The following is a 25442-nucleotide window of genomic DNA, read 5'->3' on the forward strand; positions in this document are numbered from 1 at the left end:
TTGCAATTTGGGTGAACTGAGCCTTTAATCCATTTAAAGTTCTGACATGATCATGATTACATGTAGGTCTGTGTCATTAACCGGCACATTACAGTTAATGCTGATAAGTGAAGTCGATATCTGAGGCCATTGAGTCCTAATTAAGTTTATCTGGCCCTTTGATGTTTCATTCCAAAATCATCAGTGTCTCATCCTGAGTCATCAGTGTTGAGTCATTACAGCTGGAGATTCAGTCCAATGAGATAAACAGTAGGCCTGCAGCAGTGCAACTCTAGCGCAGAAGTAGTGGAAGTAGTAATAAGTGCAGTAAAAATGTAGTTTTTGAATTATATTAGCAGTAGTGGCAGCTGTATATTATAGTAGCAGCAGAATAGGTAAATTTGCTAAACATATAAAACCATGAAAGCAAGAAAAACCTTAATTATATTTTTAAAAAGGCTTTCTTTCGGGTTGGTAACTAATGGCTTTATTAATGGCTAATAAATAATGAATTAATGTTTTACTAATAGTTAAGCAATACTATTAGTTATAACATAACATATAACAATGACAACTTTTGAGGTCGGAAACATAGGTCTGTAATTTGCTGTTTATTTCCTAATAATTTTCAAGAAGGAAAGAATTCCTGGAAAGAATTATTTTATATGTAATTTGGTACAAAATAAAGACAGTGATCAGTTGGTGCGCTTAAGTGCAGCTAATGGCTACCATAAAATCTATTTTTCAGTTAGCTGGACGCAAAAATGTGAAAATATATCTATAAACAAGCACATAATTCAATTTATATAAAGAGTTTCCAATAATAAGTTCATGCTATTTATTTGGGTTTAAATGGAGCAGTTGTTTGAATTTCTGCTTTCCCCATAAAAACTATCAAGTGACATTGTTCTTTCCAGGAAACGTCCTGGCAGATTAATATATGTGTTCTGACCCATAAAATAAAGCCTTAACAATCCTTTTCTTGGTGTTTATCCACCTTCAGTTTGGTTTCCAGCCCTGTAATTCCTCAGGAATAACCCTCCAATAATCAGTTCAGTGTTTCATCTGCAAATACGTAAGCTGCCGAACATCTGGGCCAAAATCTATGTATTATCATTAATATAGAATTGATAGAGTTTTGTTTTTTTTGTAAATTAACTTACATTAAAGATTTACTAGTGTATATATATATGTTAATATAACTGCAGCTCTGATGGCCTAAAGAAACCCATGACCTTCACTTTATTAATAACACTTTCCATTAACTTGTCAAGAAGGTCAATAAATCACTGTTAGAGGTTCATCGATTTCTTCAATACATCAAAGAGCTGGATGAAAAACTAGGAGTAAATAAACTACAATAAATTATTTATTGACCATTAATAAAGACACAGTAATTGCAACATATAAGACAAACATGTATTCTCTCTCTCTCTCTCTTTGGATCAAGTAGTCGACAGAACAATCTCACCTGAAGGTCTATTTAGTGGCTGCACTGCAGCTTTTGACTGTATCACATGCTCTTCATCAGCATCATGCTCAGTTGTTATATTTTAGATCTTTGACATTTCCAGAGTATTTTAAAGAGAGATCTGGAAGATCCTGTGGTATGGTAGAAAGCTCCAGACAGACCTTGTGGAGACGACTGTAAGATGGGAAATTAAGCAGAAAAATGAACACTTGGAGCTGATTTTGTGTTCAGCTCCTTCCTTAAGAACACACACTGTTGATCGGAGAGTGATTTCATTCAGACGAGCAGCTCTTTAATGCACAGATGAACCACAGCCATTGTCTGTTTCCATCTCTCTGGAATAAATACTTTTGCTACCATATCTTTCTGGAAGCACAAACAGAGCTGCTGAGCTCTGCAGCAATGACACAAAAGCAACACTGAATTGTCCTCACGGGCAGCCAATGAGCTGAAAGCAGCAGTGGTTGAGTGTCCACCAGCAGCCGGCAGGTACCAGTTTCCAGCCGGACTCCCATGGGTGTTGGGGGCCAAAAAGAATTTTCTAATCCGTCACCATTGTACCAATTGTCTATAAAAATTAATGTGCGAGTGAAGCTCTGCCTTCACATGAGGGCTATCAAATTCCAAATCACAGTTTACAAACAAACAAAGAAATGAATGACTCTGAAGATTTCAAGGTAACAACTCCACATCTAACTTTTTCATTTGCATTTTGTTTCAGCACACAAGTGTGTAAGGCTACAGCGGCTTTGACTTCAAATATATCCTTTTTATTTGACTTTGTTGACTAGATTGGTAACTTTTTTCATATAAACTTCTCTTACCATACTTGTGAAAGACCCATTGTGTGTTTTCCAGGAGGGCCAGAGTAGAAGCAAAGACCAAATAGATGGCACTGGGATGAGCCTTGGCAACAGGAAGGGAGTGAGGGTGACGGGGAAATCTGTGCCGCCGGTGGACCGGAGCAGCAGTGGAAGTGGTCCATCCATTGTCCACTCTCCCACCAGGACCCCTTTACCTCCAGACACCCCCACTGTGATCTCCATCGGCCCTCTGCCTCAGAAGCGCCTAGAACGAGTTGATTATCCCAAGGTGGATGAACCTGCCGTTGGGGAGGACTGGACCAGAGAGGCGGGCGTCCCCCGGCAGACCATGGAAGAGCTGAAGACCATCTTGAGAGACAGTCCTCTACTCAGCTTACGGGGAAGAGTTGATGGGAAGCCAGGGAGTCCTTACACGTATCTGCACGGAAGCAGCACCAGCGGCGGTGGTGGAAGGCCTGATGGACGACAAGACGATGGAAACCCTAGCAGGGTGTTCAGCACCTTCAAACCCCACTCTGATGCTTCCAGAAGGGGGCCCAGCTCCACAGATAGCACATCTATTCAGCTGCCTTCCAGCATGGATTCATCCAGCTCATTCAGGTCTGATGCAAACACAAATAGGCAGCCTGGAGTCAGGGCAAACACATACGTAAGCGGTGGCTCCTGCGGAGAGACCGGAGCTTCTCATACAGGTTGGTGAAACTTTGGTTAAATAACAAGTTTATCCCAGATATAAATTAAGAAATATCTTCTCTTAAAAGGTCAAATAGAGATTAAATAGCTTCAGCTCTTTGGGGACAAACCAATAGAAGATGCTGGCTCATAGGGCTCCAGCACTCAAGTCTAACTTTAAATGAGTTTTTTGCCTGATTCTAGTTCCTGTTTTAACGTAGACTTGACCTGGATTCAATGATTGATGGATATTGAATTCTTTAACCTAAAAAATTAGCATGTTACTTAAGCATAATTAACTGTTCTTCTATGAAATTTGGATTTTTAAGGCTGATATTGATATAGACATTTGGGAATTTAAAATGAAATCTAGTAGAGATATATCAGGCCATAGTCATTTTATTTTGACATAACATTTAACATTTTTCATAATTGTGACCAAGATACGTCCTGAGCCAGACATTACAGTTGAAAATGAACTTGTTTCTAAAGGAACTCAAATTGGGTTTGGCATTTATGTACTGAAACTTTTGGTTACTGGGGGACATTACATAAATGCTACATAAATCTACAATAAGCTAATATCAGCTGGCCAGATTTATTGGTGCAGTTTTACTTATTATTGACTTAAAATCAAAGAGAACTGGTTTGGGATTTGACTAAAGTGGTCTTGACGCCACTGGAGCAAAAACACTTGTTGTAGCATTTCAAATCAAACATCCGATGGATGTCCAACTGTTTTCCACAGATAACGGAAGCGACATTGTCGAGGTCTTTGGGAACCAGAATTTCATTTCAGCCATGGAGCAGATCAAACAGCAGATCGCCAGAGAAAACGTCAACTTCGTCCGCTTCGATGCCACCGACCTCCACGGGGTGTCCCGGTCCAAGACAGTGCCTGTTCGCTTCTTCCATGTAATCACTTCATCTATCTATCTATCTATCTATCTATCTATCTATCTATCTATCTATCTATCTATCTATCTATCTATGACTGGGCACATGGTTTAAATGTGTAAACCACAAATTGCCATTTTTATATACTGTTTGTCTATAAAATAAATAAATATTATGTTAGAGGTTGAGAGGTACTGGTAGGTGTTCTTTGAACTTTGGACAGACCTAGGTTTGTTTTTTCTGCCTGTTTCCGGTATTTATGCTAAGCTAGGGTAATCACTTCTCAGTTATGCCCCCATACTATACTAATTTATGTTGAACGTATTGTTTCGTTGCATCCACAGGAGAAAGCGGTATATGGGGTGCCGATGCCGAGAAGCTACTTGGAACTGACCCTGAGCCCTAAGAGCAATGAAGTAGACCACGCCAACACTGCCAACTTCAGCAGTGATGTTCTTCTGATCCCTGATCTTTCCACCTTCAGGGTCTTACCCTGGGCTGAGCAGACAGCCCGGGTCATCTGCGACCCCTGCACGGTGACAGGAAGTCCCCTTCGCACTTCACCTCGCCTGATCGCCAAGCAGCTCCTTGGCCAGCTCCAAAGCTTGGGATTCTCCCTGCACTCATCCTTCACTTATGAATGCTGCGTCCTCGGAGCGCCTGACCGGATCGGACCAAAGACACTCATGTTCCCAGCCACCACCCTGCTCAGCAACCATGACCTGCCTTTCTTCCAGCAGCTGGTGGACAGCATGTACTGCATGGGCGCAGACATAGACAGCATCGCTTCTGCAAGCGGCCCCGGCCAGATGGAGATTAACCTGAGGCCAGAGTTTGGGATTTCAGCTGCAGATAGCGCCTTCACCTTCCGCACCGGCATCAAAGAGATGGCTCGTAAACACGGCTACATTGCCAGCTTCTTCACCGACGATGGCCTCTACAATGCTGGGGTGCTCTCTCATAGTTTGTGGGATGCTAATGGGCGACGTAGCCTCTTCCACAGCGGGGAGAAGGCAGGCGAGCTGTCAGAGATTGGCAGGAAATGGCTGGCCGGGCTTCTCACCCACTCTGCTGCCCTGAGCTGCCTGATGTCACCCGGCCTGGGCTGCCGGAGCCACATTGCCAAGACGATCAAAGACCCCAAACGAATCCTTTGTGCCACCTTTGGCTGCAATGATAACAGCAGCTCCTTCAACATTAAGTGTCACGGAGGCAGGGAGACGCACATTGACAACAAGCTGGGCTCAGCCATGGCCAACCCTTACATTGTGCTGGCTGCTACTGTGGCTGCAGGACTGGACGGCATCAGACGAAACCTGAACATCGACAGCAGTCTCAACAAAGCCCCCAGTCAGCAGAGGGAGTTCCCCATCCCTGTGAAGCTCGACGAAGCTCTGGAGGTACTGGGGGACAATCACGTCATCCGCAGCGCCCTCGGAGAGCCATTTGTTCAGTATTTCATTGCCATGAAAAAGTTTGAGATTGAGACCCAAGAACTGGACGATGAGAGGAACAAGTGCTTTGAGTATTTCATCTAGGATTCCTCCTTGTTGTATAATATGAGAAACACACTGCCACACAAATAAAAGCATGAAAAACAAAAAAAGCTTTTTATTTTATATATTATGTTGATACCTTATTATTATAATACAGATTGTAGATATTTTTCTGAGTTATTTCAAAATAAAGGTACGCCCTCATTTTACAAAGCACTGTTGCAATTTTATTGTTGTTATTGTTTTTTTGTTTTTTCATGACTATCAAGAACAATAGCTGATACAGGTGTTGCTCTGAGTGTGAACAAGTTTATAAGTGCTACCTTACTAACCAGTATAATTAAGAAAGTTGTCCTACACACTAGGTAAGTATGCCACAGAAGAAAGCTAAAGTAAAATGCTGTAATCCTAAGGCTAAAAAACTGTCTCTCCATCTCCAATTTTGTCAGTATTTTCTTTTTCTGGTGTGTACTGAACATTAAACCTCTTGGGGGGGCTAGTGTGGCTCCTAACTTTAAGTTTCACTGTAGCCTGAGATAGGTACTTCAATCTTTTATGACCCCCAGAATCTCTTCACAAAAAAGACACAAGCGAAATCTTAAATATGATTTCAAAGCATTAGTGCTTTTGGGAAACAAGTTGCTTTTCATATTTAAGCATTGTTTCCACATCGTATGCTCATATTTACAGTGTATATTTCAAATGTAACAACAGGTGTTGCACTTGTTAGTTTGCCACAATCCACATTTTCACATGTTACAGGATATTACACAAAAAGTGTCACCCAATTTACAAAAGAAACTAAGAATACAATTTCATTTGAAGGTCCAATTAGTTGCTGTCATGGTCCTCCTTAGCAGAGGAAGTTTGCCCAGTTGTCACTGAATAGTAGATGTTCAAAAACAATTTTAGCGCTTCCAGGACATGGACGAGAAGTCCTAAAGAATTAAACGTAGTCCTCAGAAAAAAAAAGAAAGTAATGAAATCCAGAGCAGCTACTAAACAGACCTTGAGGTATGAATGTTATCCAAACTGCTGTTTCTAAGGTCAAGAATAAACTCTATTCAAAACACATAGATTTTTTACTTGGTATCCATGCAAATCATTTTTTAGTCGTATGTGCTCAGATATACAATGGTGGTGGATGGAATTTTGCTAGTGCTGCTCCCTGCATTGAAAAAATACATTTAAATATCCAACAGCAGCATCTCTTTCCAGAAGCAGTTACTAAATAAATAATAAACAGACTTCCCCGTGATCAGTGGAACTATTTCTTCAGTAGAAAGCATCCAGTGAAACCTGTTCACAGCGATTTCTGTAAAATCATGTGTACTTTGTGACTTCTTAGTAAGACAGACCTCATTAGATCCACTGAACTGTTGGTTTCAAGGCTACATTTCCCTTTTCATCAACATGGTTTTACTGTATTTTGTATTTAAATCAATATCTGAATTTCTGCAGCTTTACATGCTTCAAACCTGAATATCTTCACTGAGCATGAGGACAGCTGAGTCATAAATGTCCCAATCACCAAAGACAACAAAGGGAAAAAAATCAAGCCATGTTGGAAACTATATTTTTCAAGTTGCAGAAAGGAAAAGTACTTTAAAGGATACCATTGGCAATGTTATATTTTTTGTTATGGTATACAAATTCCATGAAAAGACCAAAACCAACAATGTTATTCTGCCTCTCAAATAATTGGCTGTGGTTCTCAGCCCGAGGCACACTGGTTCATAAACAGTATATAAATAGTTAAAAACAGATTTAAAAAAGCTGGTCACTGTAGATTTTTATGAAACAGGAGGAAGTGCATTTGTTCAGTGGCAGATTAATTCACATGTGGTGTTCTGCAGGATTGTGTATGTGGGATTAAGTCAATATTAAACTACAGTGTGTGTGTTTATGGTAATGAAGGAACATGTCACCCAGTGCAACAGTGTGACACAGAGTTCTGTGGCACAGAGGAAGAAGATATATCAAGGTCTGGAGACACTTACAATACTCTCTAATGGGATCAATTCATTATTGGTTTTGGTCTTTTCAGGATTTTTTTTATGAATAGACAAATTATGAAATATTAAATGTATCCTTTCATTAAACATTCAAAAAGAACAAACACATTCAATATAAATACAGCAAACCCTAGGATAACTTTCCTTTACTGTATTTAGATATCCTATGTTCTATGTTTCCTTCGACAACCAATTTTCAAAGAAGGTTAAAAGATAAAAGCGACATATACACCGATCAGCCATAACATTGTGAGCACTGACAGGTGGAGTGAATAACTCCATTATCTGGTTATCAGGGCTCCTTTCAGTGGGGGGGATATATCAGGCAGCAAGTGAACATTTTGTCCTCAGAGTTGATGTGTTAGAAGCAGGAAAAATGGGCTGCGTGAGGATTTGAGTGACTTTGACAAGGGCCACATTGTGATGGACGACTGGGTCAGAGCATCTCCAAAACCTGTAACTCTTGTGGGGTGTTCCCCGTCTGCAGAGGTCAGTACCTGGCCCGTGTGGTCCGATCCAACAGACGAGCTACTGTAGCTTGAATTGCTGAAACAGTTAATGTTGGTTCTGATAGAAAGAAGTCAGAACACACAGTGCAGAGTAGTCTGTTGGTACGGGACCAGTCAGGGAGCTCAGTGGTCATAATGTTATGGCTGATCGGGGTATATAGTCACATGTTGAGTTAGCTAATGGTGCTTGCTTGCTAACTTTGGAGATGTGACTATATTGAATGTTGCTTATCTTTTAACCATCTGCAATATTTGGTTGATTTCTCAACATAGACGAGTCTAGCACACAGCACGTGTAAGTACAAGTAAGTTGATCGAAGGTCAGACTCACTTGCTCAACTCTTCTTGAAGCACAGAGCAGAAAGGGGACTTAGAAAGGGTCAATTGAACTTGATAAAATATTTTTTGGTGTCTACAAGCACTTTTGTTTCATTGGCGTCGCTTTCACTTCATTGGTAAACAATTTGACTTATTAGTATTTTCACCCTACTTCCCTGTAACATCCAACTCAGAGTAATAGATAGACACTGAATTAGTAGATCTTAGCAACATTATCAAACCCATTAAAGGAAAAATGTAGCATACTGCAGTAGTGACCACATACAGTCAATCAATCAATAACCAATGCGTTAACTTTGCCTTCATTCTTGAGCATTGTGGCCTTCTTTTTCTGCATCGCTACTTGTTCTTGCCTATAAGATTTCCTACTCGCTGCATGAATCTTCCCAGCTTGTTGTCTGTGCCACTTTGTGTCTGATACATTGGATAGCCAGAATCATTCCTGTTCAGCGAAGAGCCTCTGTCTTTCTCTGAGGGATTCATCCTCGTTGATTTATCCCGAGGACTCTTTTCATTGTTGAGCAAATATTCAAATCGACTGTAGACTTTCTGTCTTTGATAGACAGTCGCTCCCTCATCGTCCAGTGTGCTCCCCGAGCCTCGGTCCTGCTCTTCTGCAAGGTTCGTCTTTCTTTTGCTTGAACGCTGAGTAGATAATCTCGGGAATGGAGATTTCTGCTTCTCTGTCTCTGTTGCACCACCGACAGAGCTCTGCGATCTGGAGATGCTCGGCGATTGACCTTTCTTTGTTGTTTGGTCAGACGCAGATGCCTGTGTATGGTCTGCTCGGATTGATCCTGAGGGATTCTTTGATCTCAATGAGGCCTTTCTCTGGAGTGACTTCTCCTCTTTTTTGGATGGTTTCTTCTCGTCTGACGTAAGCAGTGAATATACTTTCATTCTCATGGAATTTTTCCTTTGAAGGGTTAGTTCCTCGCTCTGTGTTTGCTCTTTTTCCGTGTGACTACTCTTAGCATCCACTGCATGCTCAGATCCTGTAGATGTGATCTTTTGTACCTCACTGGGTGTTGATTTCTCTCTTTCTCTTGGAGCAGCTGAGCCTGAGTTGTTGGCCACCTTATCTATAGAACCGTGGCTTCCTCTGGCTTGATCCTGACGCTGTGATTCTGCAGGTAAGCTTGGTTTTACAGAAGTCTGCTTTGGAACAGCTTTCTCGTCTTTGCGAGTCTCCTCATTTCCATCTTTGAATGCGACTGAGTCGAAATTGTTGACACGTGGGTTTGAACCCTCTTTCTCTTCAGGAATTTCAGTCAAAGACTCCATCGCTCTTGGGTGCTGGATACTGAGACTTGAGAGCTTGAGTGATGGATCATTTAGTTTCATATCTAGATCAGCTGCTGAGGCTGTCCTGGAAAGAGGGTCATGCCAGTCGTATGTCTGCATTTTCTTTCTTTCGAGAATTTGCTCTCTTTTTTCACCTTCCTTATTTGGCTCACTGTCTTTGTGGTTGGCCGACTCAATGCTACAACCATTTTCTGCATTTGGCTCTAATTCTGCCACACTCATGTCCAGGCCTCTTAATGAAGACAAAAACCTTTGTCTTTCCATAGTTGGATACATGGACCTCAAGGACTCTTGGCTCTGCCTGAGATTGGCATATTCCTGCAGACTGAGCCTCTTTTGCCTCATTTCTTCCATCCTGGACTTAATGTCCCTCGACCGGCTGTGTATCAGCTGTGACTGTTGCTCGTTTAAGCCTGTGTAACTACTATATGGAGATGTCATTGGGGATAAAGCATCACATGACGCATCTAGAGGCATATCACCGTCGTTAAAGTATGTGTCCATCTTCCACCTGTGAAGTGATGTTTCAGAGTTGAATGGTATCAGATTCTGGTCAGCTCCATAGCGACTCCGGTGCCTAAGATGCTGCTGAGACAACCTGTTTGTTAGCAGAAATTCGCCCCCCTTTGGGTTAGAGCCAGTCTTCTCAGGAGGGGCTCCGATGTCCTTGGTTCCCATCCTCAGGCGAGTCATGGAATTTAACTTCTGCAGTTCTCCACCATAACTGTGCCCTCGCATCAGATTCCCCATGTCAGGACAGTGAGATTGATGCAGCCTCTCCTGCACACTCAGGCCCCTGGTCAATATGCCAGCATTGTTGTACCTGTCATCCTGAGCACTTCTAATGCCGTGCATCCCTCTGGATCTCATGTGAATCTGATGGAGGGAAAGCTGGCTGGAGTTTGGGCTCTGCAGGGCCACAGAGTCTCTCGGGTACTGGACAGCTGACCTCTCCTTGGACTGAACCGGAGGGACTGTAGAGCGAGCGTACAATCTTCGAAACTCCTCGTCATAAGAACAAACCAGCTGACCTGTGATCACCAGGACCATGCTGAGGTGGATCTTCTCAAACGACCACGTGTAACTGAAGAGAAAATGGTACCACAGTCATCATAGAGCCAGAAGGCATGAGGATGAATAGATTTTGCACATTACTAATAATGAACTAATGCAAATCTTTATTATCTAAATTTTAGATGCACTTTAGTAGTTATACAAAACGTCCTTTATATACATAGAAATCGTGGCTATACACTTGTACTCACTTGATTTAGCTATGAATTTTTGGTCAGTTGACCTTTAAAAATAAAGATTTAGACGTGATCTGTATCTGGATATATCTGGACAATGAAATCTGATCCACAGCCTTTGTATTTACACCTGGTATTGATTAATGTTATCTTGATTCTGCCCTGTCACAACAGCTTCAGCTTCAATTGTTTTTATTTTTGACCTATTTCTGCCTCTCTGTGCCTCCTTACCGCCACGTTCCAGCTCCCCACCAGATGCCCCATCAATCCTTGTCACCTGACTCCCACATTCACATGTTCACCATGTCAGTACATATACCAGCTCCATTTCTCCAGGCAGTTGCGCACACCCACTTGACATGCCTGCACTTTGGTCAGATCTCAACATGCAAATTAGTCAGCCAGGACTGACATAACTGTCATAAAATGAAATGGTTGGGTGTCATTATTATCGCTTTTTGGAGTGTGGAGTCTTGTTACTGACTATAGACACTACTTCCACTTGTAGCTTTTGCCAGGACTGTTTGAGCTAGCAGAAAAATGCTGAGCTAGCAGACCTTTTCATTTGCCAGGCAGATGTTTTCTTTTAGACTGTGGTTACACTGTACGGATTAACACCTGGCTGAGAGCCGATCACAATGCAAGCCTCTAGATGTGGTCTGGCTCATTCGATTGAATCTGGATCACAGTGTGTGTTCTGTGTGCATTTACAACTTGTATTAACAAGTTACTCAGATAGGACATCCAGACACAGACAACTTTTTAATGTCAGGTGTAAACGGACCAACAGTGTGCTGGATTTCTGGTTTCATCTCCCTTGACTAATTTTTAGTAAAGAAAATTCCAAATAATACAGTCAGAGGCACCAGGTGGATTAAGGAATGTATATCAATTAATGGCCCCCACTTTGATTTAATTGCTGAGCTGTACATCTGAGTGGGTAAAGGTGGGACTGACTCACCTGTATGTTCCATACAACACTGATTGGCAGTCCACCAGAATAAATCTTTGCTCCAAATCTCCATGGAACTTCACCCCGGACCGACACTGATACTGCTGCCCCTGAACCGTTCGAACACGAAGGTTCTGATGGAGAAACAAACAAAGAGTCACCAGGTTAGAGATACCTACGTCATTTCTCTGCCATTATTTTAACAGGGTACTTGTTTGTACACGTGCCTTTTCAAACCAGTAAATCTATTTTTACTTAAACCTGCAATAACTTATTTATGGCCTGTCGGTGGCAGCAGAAACAGGTTGTGAACATTGACAAATTATTACCTTTTAAATTGATATGGCGAACACAGTTCAGTTTTTTGATGTGTTTTTTTATTTACAGACCTACAGATACAGAGCAATCAACATTAGCATCATTGTCTAATACTTACTCTCTTTTGAGCTGTTTGATAGATAGATAGATAGATAGATAGATAGATAGATAGATAGATAGATAGATAGATAGATAGATAGATAGATAGATATTCCTTTTTTTGTCCCATTGGAAATTCCAATGTTACAGCAGCAAAGTGGATAGAGAAAAAACAGTATGAAAAAACAGTAAGAGTAGGGAAATAATAAGAACACTATGTACAAGAGAAAAAACAGTAAGAACAACAACAGATAACACAAATAGTAGCAGCAGTTGCACTTGGGCAATAGATTGCACAGTGAATATTGTATGGTATTGCACAGTTCACCAGCTACCTTTATCTGCCATTTAACGCTTGAAAGGTAGCATACAGTCAGTTCTCAGTCAACACTATTAAAATGGTGAGAGTGAACCAAAGCAAGAGAATTTCTGTCTGGAAAACCAAAACTATGAACTGAAAGATGCTGCTTAACATGAAATAGCAGGGTGAGGTGTTACCAGTGATAATAATTAAGGTCCATTTAGTGTAGCAGATTCTTTCCAGTGAGTCAACATGTACAATGGCAGCACCCTGACTCTGTTTGACCTGAATGAAACCTTAATTAACAAGTATCACCTGTGTTTATCCTATTATTTCATGTCAAAATGGCTGCTGTAAAAAAGGTCTATTGATACCATATTGAAATAAAAGAACACCAATGGCTGCCTGGACGTTTTACATAAATATATCCAAACATATAAAACACTGTTGGCTACTTTGGTAGTACATCTTCAATCATGCCAATCCGCTTTTCAAAAGAAAAGCATTGCGTCAGAAAGTGGAATGTGAAACTGCCTGTTTGAAAACTACTCACGCATGTACGGGGAATGTTTCAGCTTAATTACGCAGAATTTCTTTTTGGTCAGTTTAACTAGTCAAGTAGATCACGTGAGCAAATGACTGTCAGTATGATATTATTGATTTCAGAGTCAACTGTTCAGATATAGTTGGAATGAATGAATATAATTTATGAAGGGGAAATAAACTTGTTGATGCTTTTGTACTGACCTTTTATTTAACTAAAATACAACTTTTATATTATTAGTTTTGGTACCTCTATCCTAAATGATTGATTGTGTGCCATGAACTTTGTTTGGACTTCTGAAGACGTGATTTTCAGGTGATTATACAGTAATGAAAACAAAGTTATGCATACTATATTCAATATCTTCCAATGGATCCTTTGAATGTTACAAACTGCACTTTTAAGTAACATTTCCATTTTAAATGAGATGCATTTTACTTGACTAGATTTTATTTCTTAGTTTGTAAGTAAATAATTCTGTAAAATGAGTAAAGTACGTTTTTTTCTTTTCCATTGCTAGCTTTAACACACACAAAGAAAGGCACACACACCCTTTGTGATACTAGACAAGATCAAACCTGTGCTTCATTTTCTCTGAGGCTGGTATTTTGATGTGGCTACTGGCTAAGCAATTTGCACACAGAGATCACAGAGCCGTCACTGTGTTCGCTCTGACAACTTGTTGTTTGGATTGTTGAAACGTCGTCCTGATGCTGTTTAACAGGAAAATCCAGCCACGCTACAGATCTGTCCTGCTGCTGCTGCACTTGTGTCGTACGATAATGACAGGTAGAAACGCAGCAGGGGAATGCTGGTAAATGACAGTGTTTCCACGAGGGTGTGAAGCAAATGTCATACTTAATCTACTAAATGCTTCTGCCAATAAAAGAAAGGTCATGCCACAGGCGATACTTCCTCTGGCACCAAACATCGGTGGAATACAAATGGACAAATAGACGGCTGAAGGAGCAGAAAGATGGTAGTTTTTCCTCCCAAAATTTCTGAAAATGTCCACATCAGATCATATTTAACAAGTTATTGTGTGGTACATTGTGGCTTGTTAATGTCTGTTTGTGCATCTTGTTGACCAGACAAGAAGCAATCATTTTCCAACATCATACCTTAAAGCAATCCAATCAAAACCAGGAGCGGATCTAGAGAAATAATTATGGGTGGCCAGAAGGTGACATGGAGAGTTTTAAGGGTGGCAGAAAAATATCTGCTGATTTAATCGCCAACAATCACATGTATCAATATTTGCTTAAAAAGCCCCCAAATGAAGATATATATCTTTAAATTTTTATCTAAAATAATAATAATGTGTTAAATTTGACAGCATTTGACATCAAATTGGGGTGGCCTGGCATCTTTTTACCCCTGTAGATCCACCCCTGGCTTGTTCATCCACATGCATGAGAACAAACAACATGGGGACCCACTCGTAAAAACATTGATCTGTAGCCCTAATGGCAGACGAAAACTCCACAGGGTACCTTTAAAATCAGCAATTTACAAGACCATCATTTTATATCAGGGACTGTGGGTGCACATTAAAAGTAAATTAAGGTCCTTTTAGGTCCCTTCATTAAAGTTGCAAGATGCTTCAAACATCCCCGACCTGAATACAATTTACAAAATGTTGCAAGACAAACATCGTCTTGAAATAGACATATGTTTGCTGTGTATGGAAATGAGAGAAATCATGTGAACTAAGTGCTACTAGGAACGGGAAGTAGTCTGAAACCACTGGGTTGGGGATATTAAGGTATTAAATACATACAGCAATTAAATAAAATTCAAGCGCCTGTGTTTAGTTCCCAGCTGATGACAACAATTAGTACACAGTGCCTTTTATTTTGAAGGTTTTCCTTTTTTAATCTGTAGTCCAAATCAAATCTCGAATACTTGGTGTCCACAACATGTAAAATATAAGTTTTAAAGTTTGAGCCCATTTCCCAGAACAAACTTTTTGGGATTTTCTTAAAGCTCTAAGTGGCCTGGAAAAGTCTCACTTGACAAAACAAAGTCAGTATATGTTTTCCAAAGGACATTATAGTCTCACTGTTTTTTGATTCATTAAAATGGATTAAGACCTTAAGAGAAGTGTATGGGGGTGGGAGGCTCCACTTCTTTCCAAAATTCAGATTTTTTTCCGGGCTACAGTAACGGACAAAATTTCAGCCTCAGAACTATCACTATGTTCTCAAACCCAAAAACATTTTCACTTGACATTCACCCGTCTATCTGACAGTTGTTTCAGTCTCACCTTAAGGTCTTGGATATTGACGCCTACCATTTGCGTCATGGTGAGGAATCTCTTGAAGTGGGAATCATCCAGAAGGATGTAGACTACCACTCCCCTCAGTGTGGCAGTGATGATCTCTTTGAAAATATCAACGTCAGTGAAGACGTCCATCGCTATGGCGATAACCTAGAGACATATAATACGGAACAAAAAGACATTTATTCAGTCTGATGTTTTCAGCTTTGTGTCAATTAATTTTCCAGTAATCAGAAAGCAACTGTGTACTCTTACTTTTGACACCTTAAGTACATTTTGCTGATAATACCTACGTTCTTCTACTTAAACCTAATTTATTACGGATGCCTATATATGACCTACATAAGCACAAAAGACCATCAACGGGAAGACTGGCCATCCCTATACAGTTTCTTGATGCCCGATTCGGTCGAATTCTCCTTGAAATCAATGAAACGAGGCGGTGGACGCGCTACCGCGTTCGTCCACAGGGGCCACCAGAGTCAACACAAAATGAAAGTTCCTCGTGGCTGCTTTAACTAAAGGATCTGAGTTTGTCCTCCACCACTGCCAGACCTGGAGGCCACTGGACAGGAAGGGCATGAACAATCGTAATGTGAAACGTAATTAAATAAAAGTATAAAGTGGCATAAAATTAAACTTTGTACTTGTAATTAAGTAAATGTGCTTAGTTACATTCCACCACTGTGAATGAATGAATGAATGAATCTGGATCTGTACACAAAACTAAAACATATAATTTAAGTTTAACCATAAAATGGATCTTTATTTTCTTTTTTAGCCACATTTAAAGTCCTGATTTTATAAATCCTGATTTAAGACATTTTGAAATAGAATTCTGTTGCTCTGGAAGAGTCACAAGAACTGGGTTTTATATTAAAGAGTTAACCCACCTTTTCTGGCCTGATATAAATCTTTATGAGTTAAATTATTAACAGGACACATCGCAGCATGTTGTATCAGATGTTACGAGGAGTGCTTCTCAAAGGGACGACAGAAACCATGCCTGAAAGCAGACAGGATTTACGGCCTTTGTCTTGATAATGATCAGACTGGATTTTTACCTGTTTTTACACCACCTGTATACATTAAGCTGTTGCATATCAAGCATCTACACTGTGTGCATTTCATCAATCATTTTCATATGGAGGATATCTGTGCTGAGTCCATTTCCTGCACACTCTGCAAAGACAAACACGCCCTGCTGTAATTTCTGAATTATTAGTTTCAGCTCTGGAGCCGGTGAACATTCAAGCTGAGACACGTTGGCAGGTTAATGTCATGGGTCTGGAAGTGAAAGATGACCTTCATGCTAACTTTTTCCATTAAGAACTCATTTCACAGTTGGTAAATTAACTTCTTCTCCCTGTGAAGTCGAGCAAGGAGTGCGTGTAGAGTGATACACTCTGTTCTTTATGTGTTAAGGTGTACTTTTATCTCAGGCTGTGGAAAAAAGCCTTTTGCCGTTCATTCTCGTAAACTGAGTAATGACTAATTACTTGCCTCGGGTGCTTAGTTCCTCCTGCAAGTCAGTATTCTGCCGGCTGAAAGACACCGTTGTAACTTTAGTAGCAGCAGGATACACGTCTGGTTATTCTGCCACATTTTCTTCTCAGTATTACTGTTGCTGCTCAGTTGTGTTATTACTGTTAACCTTATTTACGGCATTGTGTGGATATTGGATTGATATTTTATACATATTTTATATTTGCACTTTTTCTTTCTTGGTACTGCAACAGCTGCACAACATTTTCAATAAACAATAAATAAAGTTCTATCTTATATTATCTGAATGATTACATTATCAGAATTAGGTTTATTGACAAGTAGGTGTTCAGGCATGTCTGATGCTGGCAACATGAAAACAATTCCAGTGGATGATGAGTTTATGATGGAAGCAGACTGTTAGTGTTAGTGATGGTATTGGTTGGCACTAATACCGTTAACATTAAGCTGGACAGTAATCGTTTCTTCTCTTTAAAGTTAAAGTTGTTCTTGTAGTTGTGAAGACCTTGTTTTTCTCTTAAAGTTTAATGTTGGCTCCATTTTTAAGGTGGTGTACATGCCTTAAAGAATAAATATAATCTCTTAAAACTTCGGACTGCTTTTTATTAATTCATGTTTACCTTTTATACTTAACGTGACTTTAACTTTAACTTCTGCAAAAGTAATTTTATGGTAAGATATCTGTACTTTAACTCAATTGTGTCTTTCATGTGCTTCATCCTCCACTGGCTGTACACACACCACAAAAGGGGCAGAATAACTGTATTCTTCTCTTTTAGTTATTGGGATATTTTACCCGTTGTTACTGAATCACAAGCTTTTTTTAAATTGGTCTGACTTAATCTAGTCATTTTCTTGTTAGTTTTGACACTTATAACCTACCATAGAAACACAAACATCCATTTAGGCAAGAGATTATCGTTTCATTACTGTGATTGAGCTGCTGCAGGATGGAGCAGGTCTGACCTATAGCCGAGCGGGAGGCTGCGTTGTAACGTGTAAACTCCTGAGCTCCACAGGCTCTTACATGAGGGTTGAGTCAGTGTATCTGTCCAGATTTTGTGATTTGTTTCTGCATGTTTCTTTTGAATGAAGCAGTCTTCCTCATAAACTCTCAATTGGAAAATTACGGACTCTTAAAGGTCCAGTGTGTAACATTGAGGAGGATCTATAAGCTTTCTTCAAACATGGCGGCAAAACTGCAAGCTAATTTATCTACAGTCACCATTCAAGCCTGTGGGCTGTGAATTCTTGTTACTCAAAGGAAAGAATAACTTCAAATCCAACTTAATCATTGGTTATTATTACATTAGAATCATTCACGTTGAATGTAGTGAAACAGCAATAACAGCAGCACACTGAAGAGGGATTTAAATAGCTGTTTTGTGATAAGAACCTTTTATATGAATGAATGACAACGTTTCCTGCCACAGTTAAACACAATGGGTTGAGCTCTCTCTGATAATGTATAGTTTCCAGGCTTACAGTGTGCTGTGTGTGCAGAGAAATATGCAGAGTGGTGTGCAACGCCTTTCATTGTGTGTTTGTGCTCCAGATTAACTGCTATTGTCCCTGTTCTCCATTTGTAAGGTGAGTGTGCACCAAAGTCAGGAAGATGAATTTTTACACATTTATCCACCTGAAGGATGGAGATGATTCATTCTGACTTCACCTTCATGGTATTTGTGTGTGGCTCTCACCTGCCTGGCCTCCTGTATCTGTTTGCGAACCACCTCTTTGATGCTGGGGGTGTTTTGTCTTGGGCGGGTGGAACAGCAGGCTGATGCTCGTGTCCGCGCCCTCCAGCGAGACCTCCGGCCAGCCCAGGTCCAGGTCGGGCACCTCCTCGTCCGACTCTGTTGGGAAGTAGGTGGAGGGGGTGACCTCGTCCGTGACCCGTTTTTCCTCGGCGTCATCCTCCACAAGTGGTGACTCTGCATTTTCCAAAATGAACAGGATCTCCTCCTCTGACAGAAAGTGGTTGATCTGCTCGGCTCTGAGGAACTCCTTGTAGGCCTCTTTCCCTCCACAGAGCAGGGCGTAAATGGCCAGGCGGTAGGTCTCTTTGTAATGTGGCTGGATGTAAACCGGAATCTCTTCTTCTTTCAGAGAAGACAGGCAGGACAGATTGGACTCCATGGATGCCAGATCCCCTCTGAGTCTCTACGTGCAACAGACCTCTCCTTTACCTTCAGTGTGACAAGTTGTGTAACTGTTAACGCTCAACTATAATGAACACACTGGAAAGCAGTTTACATATATAAAGTGACAGAAACCTGCCTGTCAAGTGTGATTCACCACAAGATAAACAATACAAGGCTTGTGGTGAGTCTGGAACATTATGGTTGCTGAACAAGTAACTGAACAAAACAGACTTACTTCATGACTGGTGATAGAAATCTTCCTGTGTTCCAGAGTGCTGAACCTTACAGAAAAGAGTTAAACCCTTCAGTGAGCCCTGGTTGTCTGTACTCTCGGCAGCCTGAACCAGCAGCACTAAGGTGTGGATTTGAAGTGTCTATGCAAAGGAATTGCTTGTCGTACCTGCCCTGTTGCTCACATACTGCGACAAGCCCCGCCCACCTCAGCTCACCTTGGTTTAGGAGCAGGAGCAGGTTTGTTTACCTATCCAGCTGTCATGCAGTCCATTTTTTGCCTGGCTACAACACAACATGTGCACATTTTTACTTTCAGCTTCATTCAGAGTCAAATTACATCCGGAGGTAAGGAGAGATTACTCACACAGACAACAGAAGGAGGTTGATAAGTAAAGTTTATTGCCATCACAAAGCATTGGGGGACAGAGACAGACAGACCTCTCTGGCATAGAGACCATGGCAGGACTATTTCTTTACTCACAGGATCACCAACTGGCTTCATTAGGATTAGAAGCTACAGTAGCTGTTGATAGAGGAGGAACATTTCACCATCCCAGAGCAAAAAACAAAAAAATTATCTGGTATCTGGTGTTAATTTCACACCCCGGTACTGACAAAAGAACCCCAGCTCTGTACCTGCCAACTCCCAGGTCATCCAGCTTAAAGGATCGTTCCAGTTTATAACAACTTTGGTTATATTTACATAGTTTTGGTCATATCTTCTAGTGGTTATGATAACTTTGTACTCAGCAGGTAAGTTGCTCACAGTGACGTTGCTACAGCAGAGTGAGATGGGGAAAGAACATGATCAGACAGGTTGGTAAACAAAACCTAATCGAAACCACTTTATTTGGAGGTAGAACTTTAAAAGTGAGCACGGCTGAGATGTTGGTAGTAATCCCTCACTGCGAGTAGCAGGTTGGTCAAAGTTAAACCAGAAAGTCAGTCTGTAAATTCTACCTTCGTTTTCTCTTCCAAAGAAGTTTATATCACCAGGAGGTTTGTTTACGACTAAATCACCTAGATGCTCGTGTTTCTTGACCCGTATTCCCTCGTTTTTTACTGATGTCACTGACAGAAATGAAACTGCGTAAATATGAACCAAGTTGTGATAAACTAGAATTACCCTTTAACATACATAATGTATACAGGCATTCCACTATCATCGTGTAGTGGAAGGTGCAGCTTTTAAACATAGAACATAAACATCTACCCTGGTTTTTCTTTTTCTTTGCCTTTTCCCCACCGGTTGAATCATATGAAATAACTGAAAAGGACATCTACCGTACGTTAGCAGGCGCTGTAAAAGTCCCTCTTTTGTAGGTTTTTCCTGTAAATACGCTGCAACTAGTTCTCAGAAGTGACAGAGAAAGCTAGAACACAAAAAACCTTCAAACTTGGTTCTTTGTAAGTGGTAGTCCTGAAGTTCAGACAGTGGGACTTTTAACAGTGACTACATCTACATCAACTTTAAAGTAACAGCTCACGGTTTCACACTCATGCTATGAATCAGCTTTGCGAACAGCAAACGTTTCCCCCTCAGACGTCACCGCCACCATCTACTTCCTCGGTGGGGTGGGAGACTTCATGAATCTGGGTGGGGTGGGCGACTTGACGCCGCGAGATGGAGTCGGGGTTGGAGACTTTGGAGTCGGGGTTGGAGACTTTGGGGTCGGGGTTGGAGATTTGGGGATCGGGGTGGAAGCCGGGGTAGAGGCTGGAGTTGGGCTCTTCATGGACGCTGGGGTCTTAGAAGGGGTCGGGGTTGGGGTCTTGGAGGGGGGAGCTGGGGACTTTGGCGGCACAGGCGTGACTGCAGGTGTTTTGGGATGTCCCAGTTTGGGCTCGGGGATCTGCTCGCCGTGCTTGTAGACGCTGACGGTGATCTCGACGAACTCGCCGCCGTACTTGTTCCGTACGTTGATGCTGTACTTGCCAGAGTCGTCGGGAGTGACCTTGTTGATGACAAGGCTGGCGAACTTGCCGCCGTCGAACGTGACCTTGGTGTGCTCGGTGGAGGCGACTTCCTGCTCATTCTTGAACCAGGTGACCTCAGGGGTCGGCTCGCCCCACACGGTGCAGGTCAGGCTCAGAGACTGCGAAGGGTCGAGAGTCAACTCAAGTCAAAATGTATTCAAATTATAGCTTTTTTTTAAAAGTACTGTACAACAATTAATGGGTGGGTTAAACAAAATTATAAACAATCAACTTAGAGCTTCCTAACCCGGGAATTAGGCGCACTCTTAAGAAGTTATGAGATAAATCTTAGGCTAAACAAGAGTAACGAGGGAAGAAATGAATATATTTCTGCTGCAGGAAGGTTTGTTTTTTTCAGACTTAATCTTTCTTGTGAATTACTGGATAATTTTATGTCTTTAAGCATCTAAAAAGTATAAAAATAAAATAATCTGATTCTTTGCAGTGAATGGCATTTCATTTGTGGCGCTCAAATCATTAAAGAAATGAGCAGTTTGCTCTGGAAGAAACTACAGCAGTAATTGGACCTTGAGTTGGGATTTTGTTGTCAAATTGAATAACGAATATATATGTAAGTCTTCTGTAAAAAAAGTTCCATATGAAAACTGTTCACTATGAGGTCTGTTTGAGGTCTGACTGTTTCTGGAAAAAGTCACTGATGTTTAATTTATAAATGTTTTCTTTATTAGTCCTTTGAGCAGCATAAACAAAATGCCATTCACCTCCACCCTGCTGGCCAGATAACTGCTGAGCTAAGGGGAGAAAATACATTTTATATAATTTGGGTGAACTGACCCTTTACACTTTCTGAAAGGAGACAGTGAGAAACTGAAGGCTGATAAGTCCCATCACCATCTGCATATCTTCCCTTTACTGTCATAAAAGATTTCCTACTTCCTCTTTTGTGTAAAATCATTGCAACGTGCACTGTAGTGTTTCTGAACAGCTGCTGTGAAGTCGTGGACGGACTGAGAGGAGCCAGTGACAGCTCACAGATCTTAGTCTTACATTGTGTTTGAGCACTTGCTTTACAGGAATGCTGCAGTACAGCTCGTCTACTACTACTACTGCTGTATAATGTCGTCTTACATATCATTAACATAGTGCTGACTCATATCAACATAATATGAGAAATCCTCACCTTCTGTTCCATAATGGTGACCACGTCAGGCAGACCACCGACCACTCTGCCACGGTCTGAGGAGAGACAACAACATGCATGTTACTGCTGTATTCAGGTGGTTCAGTGCAGAATATCAGCCTGTTTGCATTGTGAAGTGATGTGAGACTCCACCTGTCACAGTGTAAACAACGCTGATGTGTTCAGAAAGAGAAAGAGGAGGAATGTGAAGCTCTAAATCTTTGAACTTTCAGACCCGACATTCAGTCGTACTCTGCCTTCAAAGCACATAACTCGGCTGCGAGACTCGACTGAAAATGTTCTGAATGCTCAAAGAACCGATGAGGTCGCTACAGGGGTCTTTAAAACATCATGACGTGATGATGTGATATCTATCTATGTATACAATCAGAAATAGGTCAATGTCCCTTTAATGAAAAGCTCATGTGTCTGAAGGAATAAATGCACACGAGTAATCTCTGTCAGTGTAATAAATAATGGTATACTCACTCTTCTCAGCGAATGCAGCTGCCCTAAAAGATAAAAGAACGTCGTACGATTAATATAATTTAGATACAATTTATAGATACATTCACAAACTGCTGTACTGTCAAATTACTCACTTAAGTCTTAGGTACTCCTCATAGGCATCGGTGTATGCTGCAAAAAGACACATTTTTATTTTATTTTATTTGTTTATTTGATAAGGACTGAGCACGTTAATGCACATCAAGATAAAAATAAAAGATGTAAACATGCTAGAGTTAGTAAAGATGCTAATTTACATCTGTAGTCCCTAGGCAGGTAACAGAAACATTTACAGATCTTTACAGAAGTAGAAAAGGAGAGAATACATTTAAGAATACTAATAATCTCATGACAACTGTTTTAGAGTAACTCAAAGTCAATAAAGTCAAGATACTAAAAAAATTAAAATACAACAAAACAAATCTAGAAGTAAAGACTTCTGACTACAGATCATATCATAAGATAAAAAGGAATATACTCATCAGTGGGACACAAATTCCACGTTACAGGTGTTGAGCTGGAAGCCCAGTTTTACCTTGTCCGGAGAGGTCAAAGGTTCTGGTGTGGGTCTGCACGCCGTCTGAGATCTCGATGGAGTAGTGACCCTTCTCCTTGTCAGACGGATCACAGATCTGCATCCAGGCCATCTCCGCTGTGCCACCGATCCTCATCTTCTCTGAGGAGGCAATCTTACTCTCCCTGCAGGGTTTACATCACAGATGGCAGGAGTCAGTTCTCACTTTACACTGATAATGTGAGACCAAAGGCTGAACTCTTCCACAGTGCAATGACTGCTGTAGGAGCGACAACTAAAGCCTGAGCCATGAGGGATTCAGTAGACAGAGTAGAGAACAGTACAGGCCCTTTGGTGTCACAAATACTAAACAAAAACCACAACAATAAATCAGCGGCGTTATTTTGCTTTTGGCAGCTGACAGGAAAACGCCTGCTGTGATGAGACTGATTGGCGAGAGGCCAGAACAACAACACACATTAACACTGCTGGCTCAGTGTGATGATCAGTGTTGATTAACTGTTTGGAGTACTGCAAGTGTGCACACTCAGTGTTTCTGCAGGTTTCAACAGGTTGAATTTAATACTTTTTAATTTTTAATACTTAATTTAAGACCTATTTCACATCCCTACTGGCAAAATATCTTCAAATGATATGAAGGAAAATCAGTGTTGGTTCCATGTTGGTTTGGGTGTGTAGTTGTTACAGTACGATCAATACAAATTTACCAACATATAACATACATACGAGCTTGAAAATGCAACTTTATACACGTAACATCAACACACAGCCAATTAATTTTAAAGACCTGTCAAAATCATATTTAGGACATTTTTAGGAAAAACTCCCTGACAAGACAAATTCTGAGGGAGTGCACAATATATATTAGTATAGTGTGTGTGTGTGTGTGTGTGTGTGTGTGTGTGTGTGTGTGTGTGTGTGTGTGTTATAAGTGTCATCATTAAAGCTGCAGTAGGACACTTTTATAAAAAGGTTTTTGTTGAACCTTATTGAAACCATTCTGTATATTCTGGATACTCTAGTATCTCCTAATGGCATCTGTCTCATGTGCTACTGTTCATGTTCATTTATATGATAACTAACTGTGACTTTGACTTGTAATGCACTAGGTGGAGTCGAATAAAGTATTTAATTAGACCGTACTTATGTTTCCAGACGGTCTTCATCTCCTCTGTGTAGTAGTTCATGTAGCACTGCAGCCTGATGCCCTCTGGAGTACACTGCAGCACCAGGTCAGAGGCAGACGCACCTGACGGCAACAAACACATGAACTCACAGTCAGTTTTTACCCCATCTGCAACTGGCCTCATCAGCACTGACACTGGCTCTAATTCCCACCGCCCACCCTGAATCTGTCCGTTACAGTAATGGATTATATCCGGAATATTGCAAATATCATTGTGCAGATTCCCTGGACAATAATTTGCACATTCCTGTACAGCTCTTCACTTATTTGTTTATATGTTTGGCCATATTGTCTGTATTTGTGTCTTAATTTATATTTTTCTATGGATAATTGTTATTTACCCACTTACTAAGGCAAATTCTTTGTATGTGACTTGGCAATTAACCTGATTCAGATTCAGAGAACACTGAAAATAAAGAAGTTTTCTGTGCGATTAAAACAGCTGCATGTGTTTCACTGTGGTGTACTTTAAAGTATACACCGTGTACTTGCATGATTTCATCTTTTGACACCACTTCTACCTTAGTGCAGTGTTACTTTCATCTTTTGTATATATGTTAACCCTTCTACCCTGGACTGTCAGTGGCTTCTCAAAGAGTCCCTTAAGCCCCAAGTTTAGCATTTGTTTAAAGGTTAAATCAAATTTTTTACTTATACATTTTTTGGGAGGGTAGATAGTCAGGTCAGACCTTCAGGCTAAATCAAGTTACAGCTGCATGCAGCAGAGAGGTAGTTCTGGATGGAGGAGGAAAACTCTCCAGTAAATGTTGTCAGGAATCTCACTTGAGCTGTTTGCAGCGATGCACTATGTACCACAGTCGAACACATTCATCACATGCTGTCAGTCGCACTGAATAACACAAAGTGTAAGTCAGCTGATCAAACTCACCAGCATTATGGGCGATGGCATTGATAATGTCGTCAAACACTGCACATCAAGGAAAGAAAGAGAATACATTA

The 25442-nt window shown here is 40.9% G+C and overlaps 2 protein-coding genes and 1 pseudogene across 4 annotated transcripts in view; 1 reads left to right on the forward strand and 2 right to left on the reverse strand.

The window, feature by feature from the left end:
• The first annotated feature begins 1715 nt into the window (after positions 1-1715).
• Positions 1716-5428, forward strand: lgsn (lengsin, lens protein with glutamine synthetase domain). The gene is made up of 4 exons (XM_051384159.1): positions 1716-2127; positions 2309-2966; positions 3695-3861; positions 4188-5428. Exons 1-4 carry the CDS (start codon positions 2104-2106, stop codon positions 5379-5381), a joined length of 2043 nt encoding a protein of 680 aa, XP_051240119.1. The 5' UTR covers positions 1716-2103; the 3' UTR covers positions 5382-5428.
• LOC127354317 (protein FAM83B-like) lies at positions 5429-19101 on the reverse strand (annotated as a pseudogene).
• Positions 19102-19514: 413 nt separating this feature from the next.
• The window catches only part of myom2a (myomesin 2a), a 31559-nt gene continuing 25631 nt past the window's right edge, over positions 19515-25442 (reverse strand). For all 3 annotated transcript variants that reach the window (XM_051386317.1, XM_051386319.1, XM_051386318.1), the window contains 7 exons: positions 25372-25410; positions 24440-24545; positions 23297-23460; positions 22857-22893; positions 22744-22766; positions 22255-22310; positions 19515-21232 (listed from right to left, as the gene is read on the reverse strand). In XM_051386317.1, the coding sequence (XP_051242277.1) occupies positions 20696-21232; positions 22255-22310; positions 22744-22766; positions 22857-22893; positions 23297-23460; positions 24440-24545; positions 25372-25410 (962 nt within the window). In that variant the 3' untranslated portion in view covers positions 19515-20695. The remainder of the gene's footprint in view (positions 21233-22254; positions 22311-22743; positions 22767-22856; positions 22894-23296; positions 23461-24439; positions 24546-25371; positions 25411-25442) is intronic.

The sequence above is a fragment of the Dicentrarchus labrax genome, unplaced genomic scaffold, assembly GCF_905237075.1.
Source record: "Dicentrarchus labrax unplaced genomic scaffold, dlabrax2021, whole genome shotgun sequence".
Classification (NCBI taxonomy): domain Eukaryota; kingdom Metazoa; phylum Chordata; class Actinopteri; family Moronidae; genus Dicentrarchus; species Dicentrarchus labrax.

What these genes read in the sequence shown, in the direction of transcription:
- lgsn (XM_051384159.1), top strand. Translation starts at nt 2,104, where the DNA reads ATGAATGACTCTGAAGATTTCAAG. An exon ending in ATGACTCTGAAGATTTCAAG is followed by an intron (nt 2,128 to 2,308) that starts GTAACAACTCCA and finishes TGTGTTTTCCAG; the next exon opens with GAGGGCCAGAGTAGAAGCAA. An exon ending in GACCGGAGCTTCTCATACAG is followed by an intron (nt 2,967 to 3,694) that starts GTTGGTGAAACT and finishes TGTTTTCCACAG; the next exon opens with ATAACGGAAGCGACATTGTC.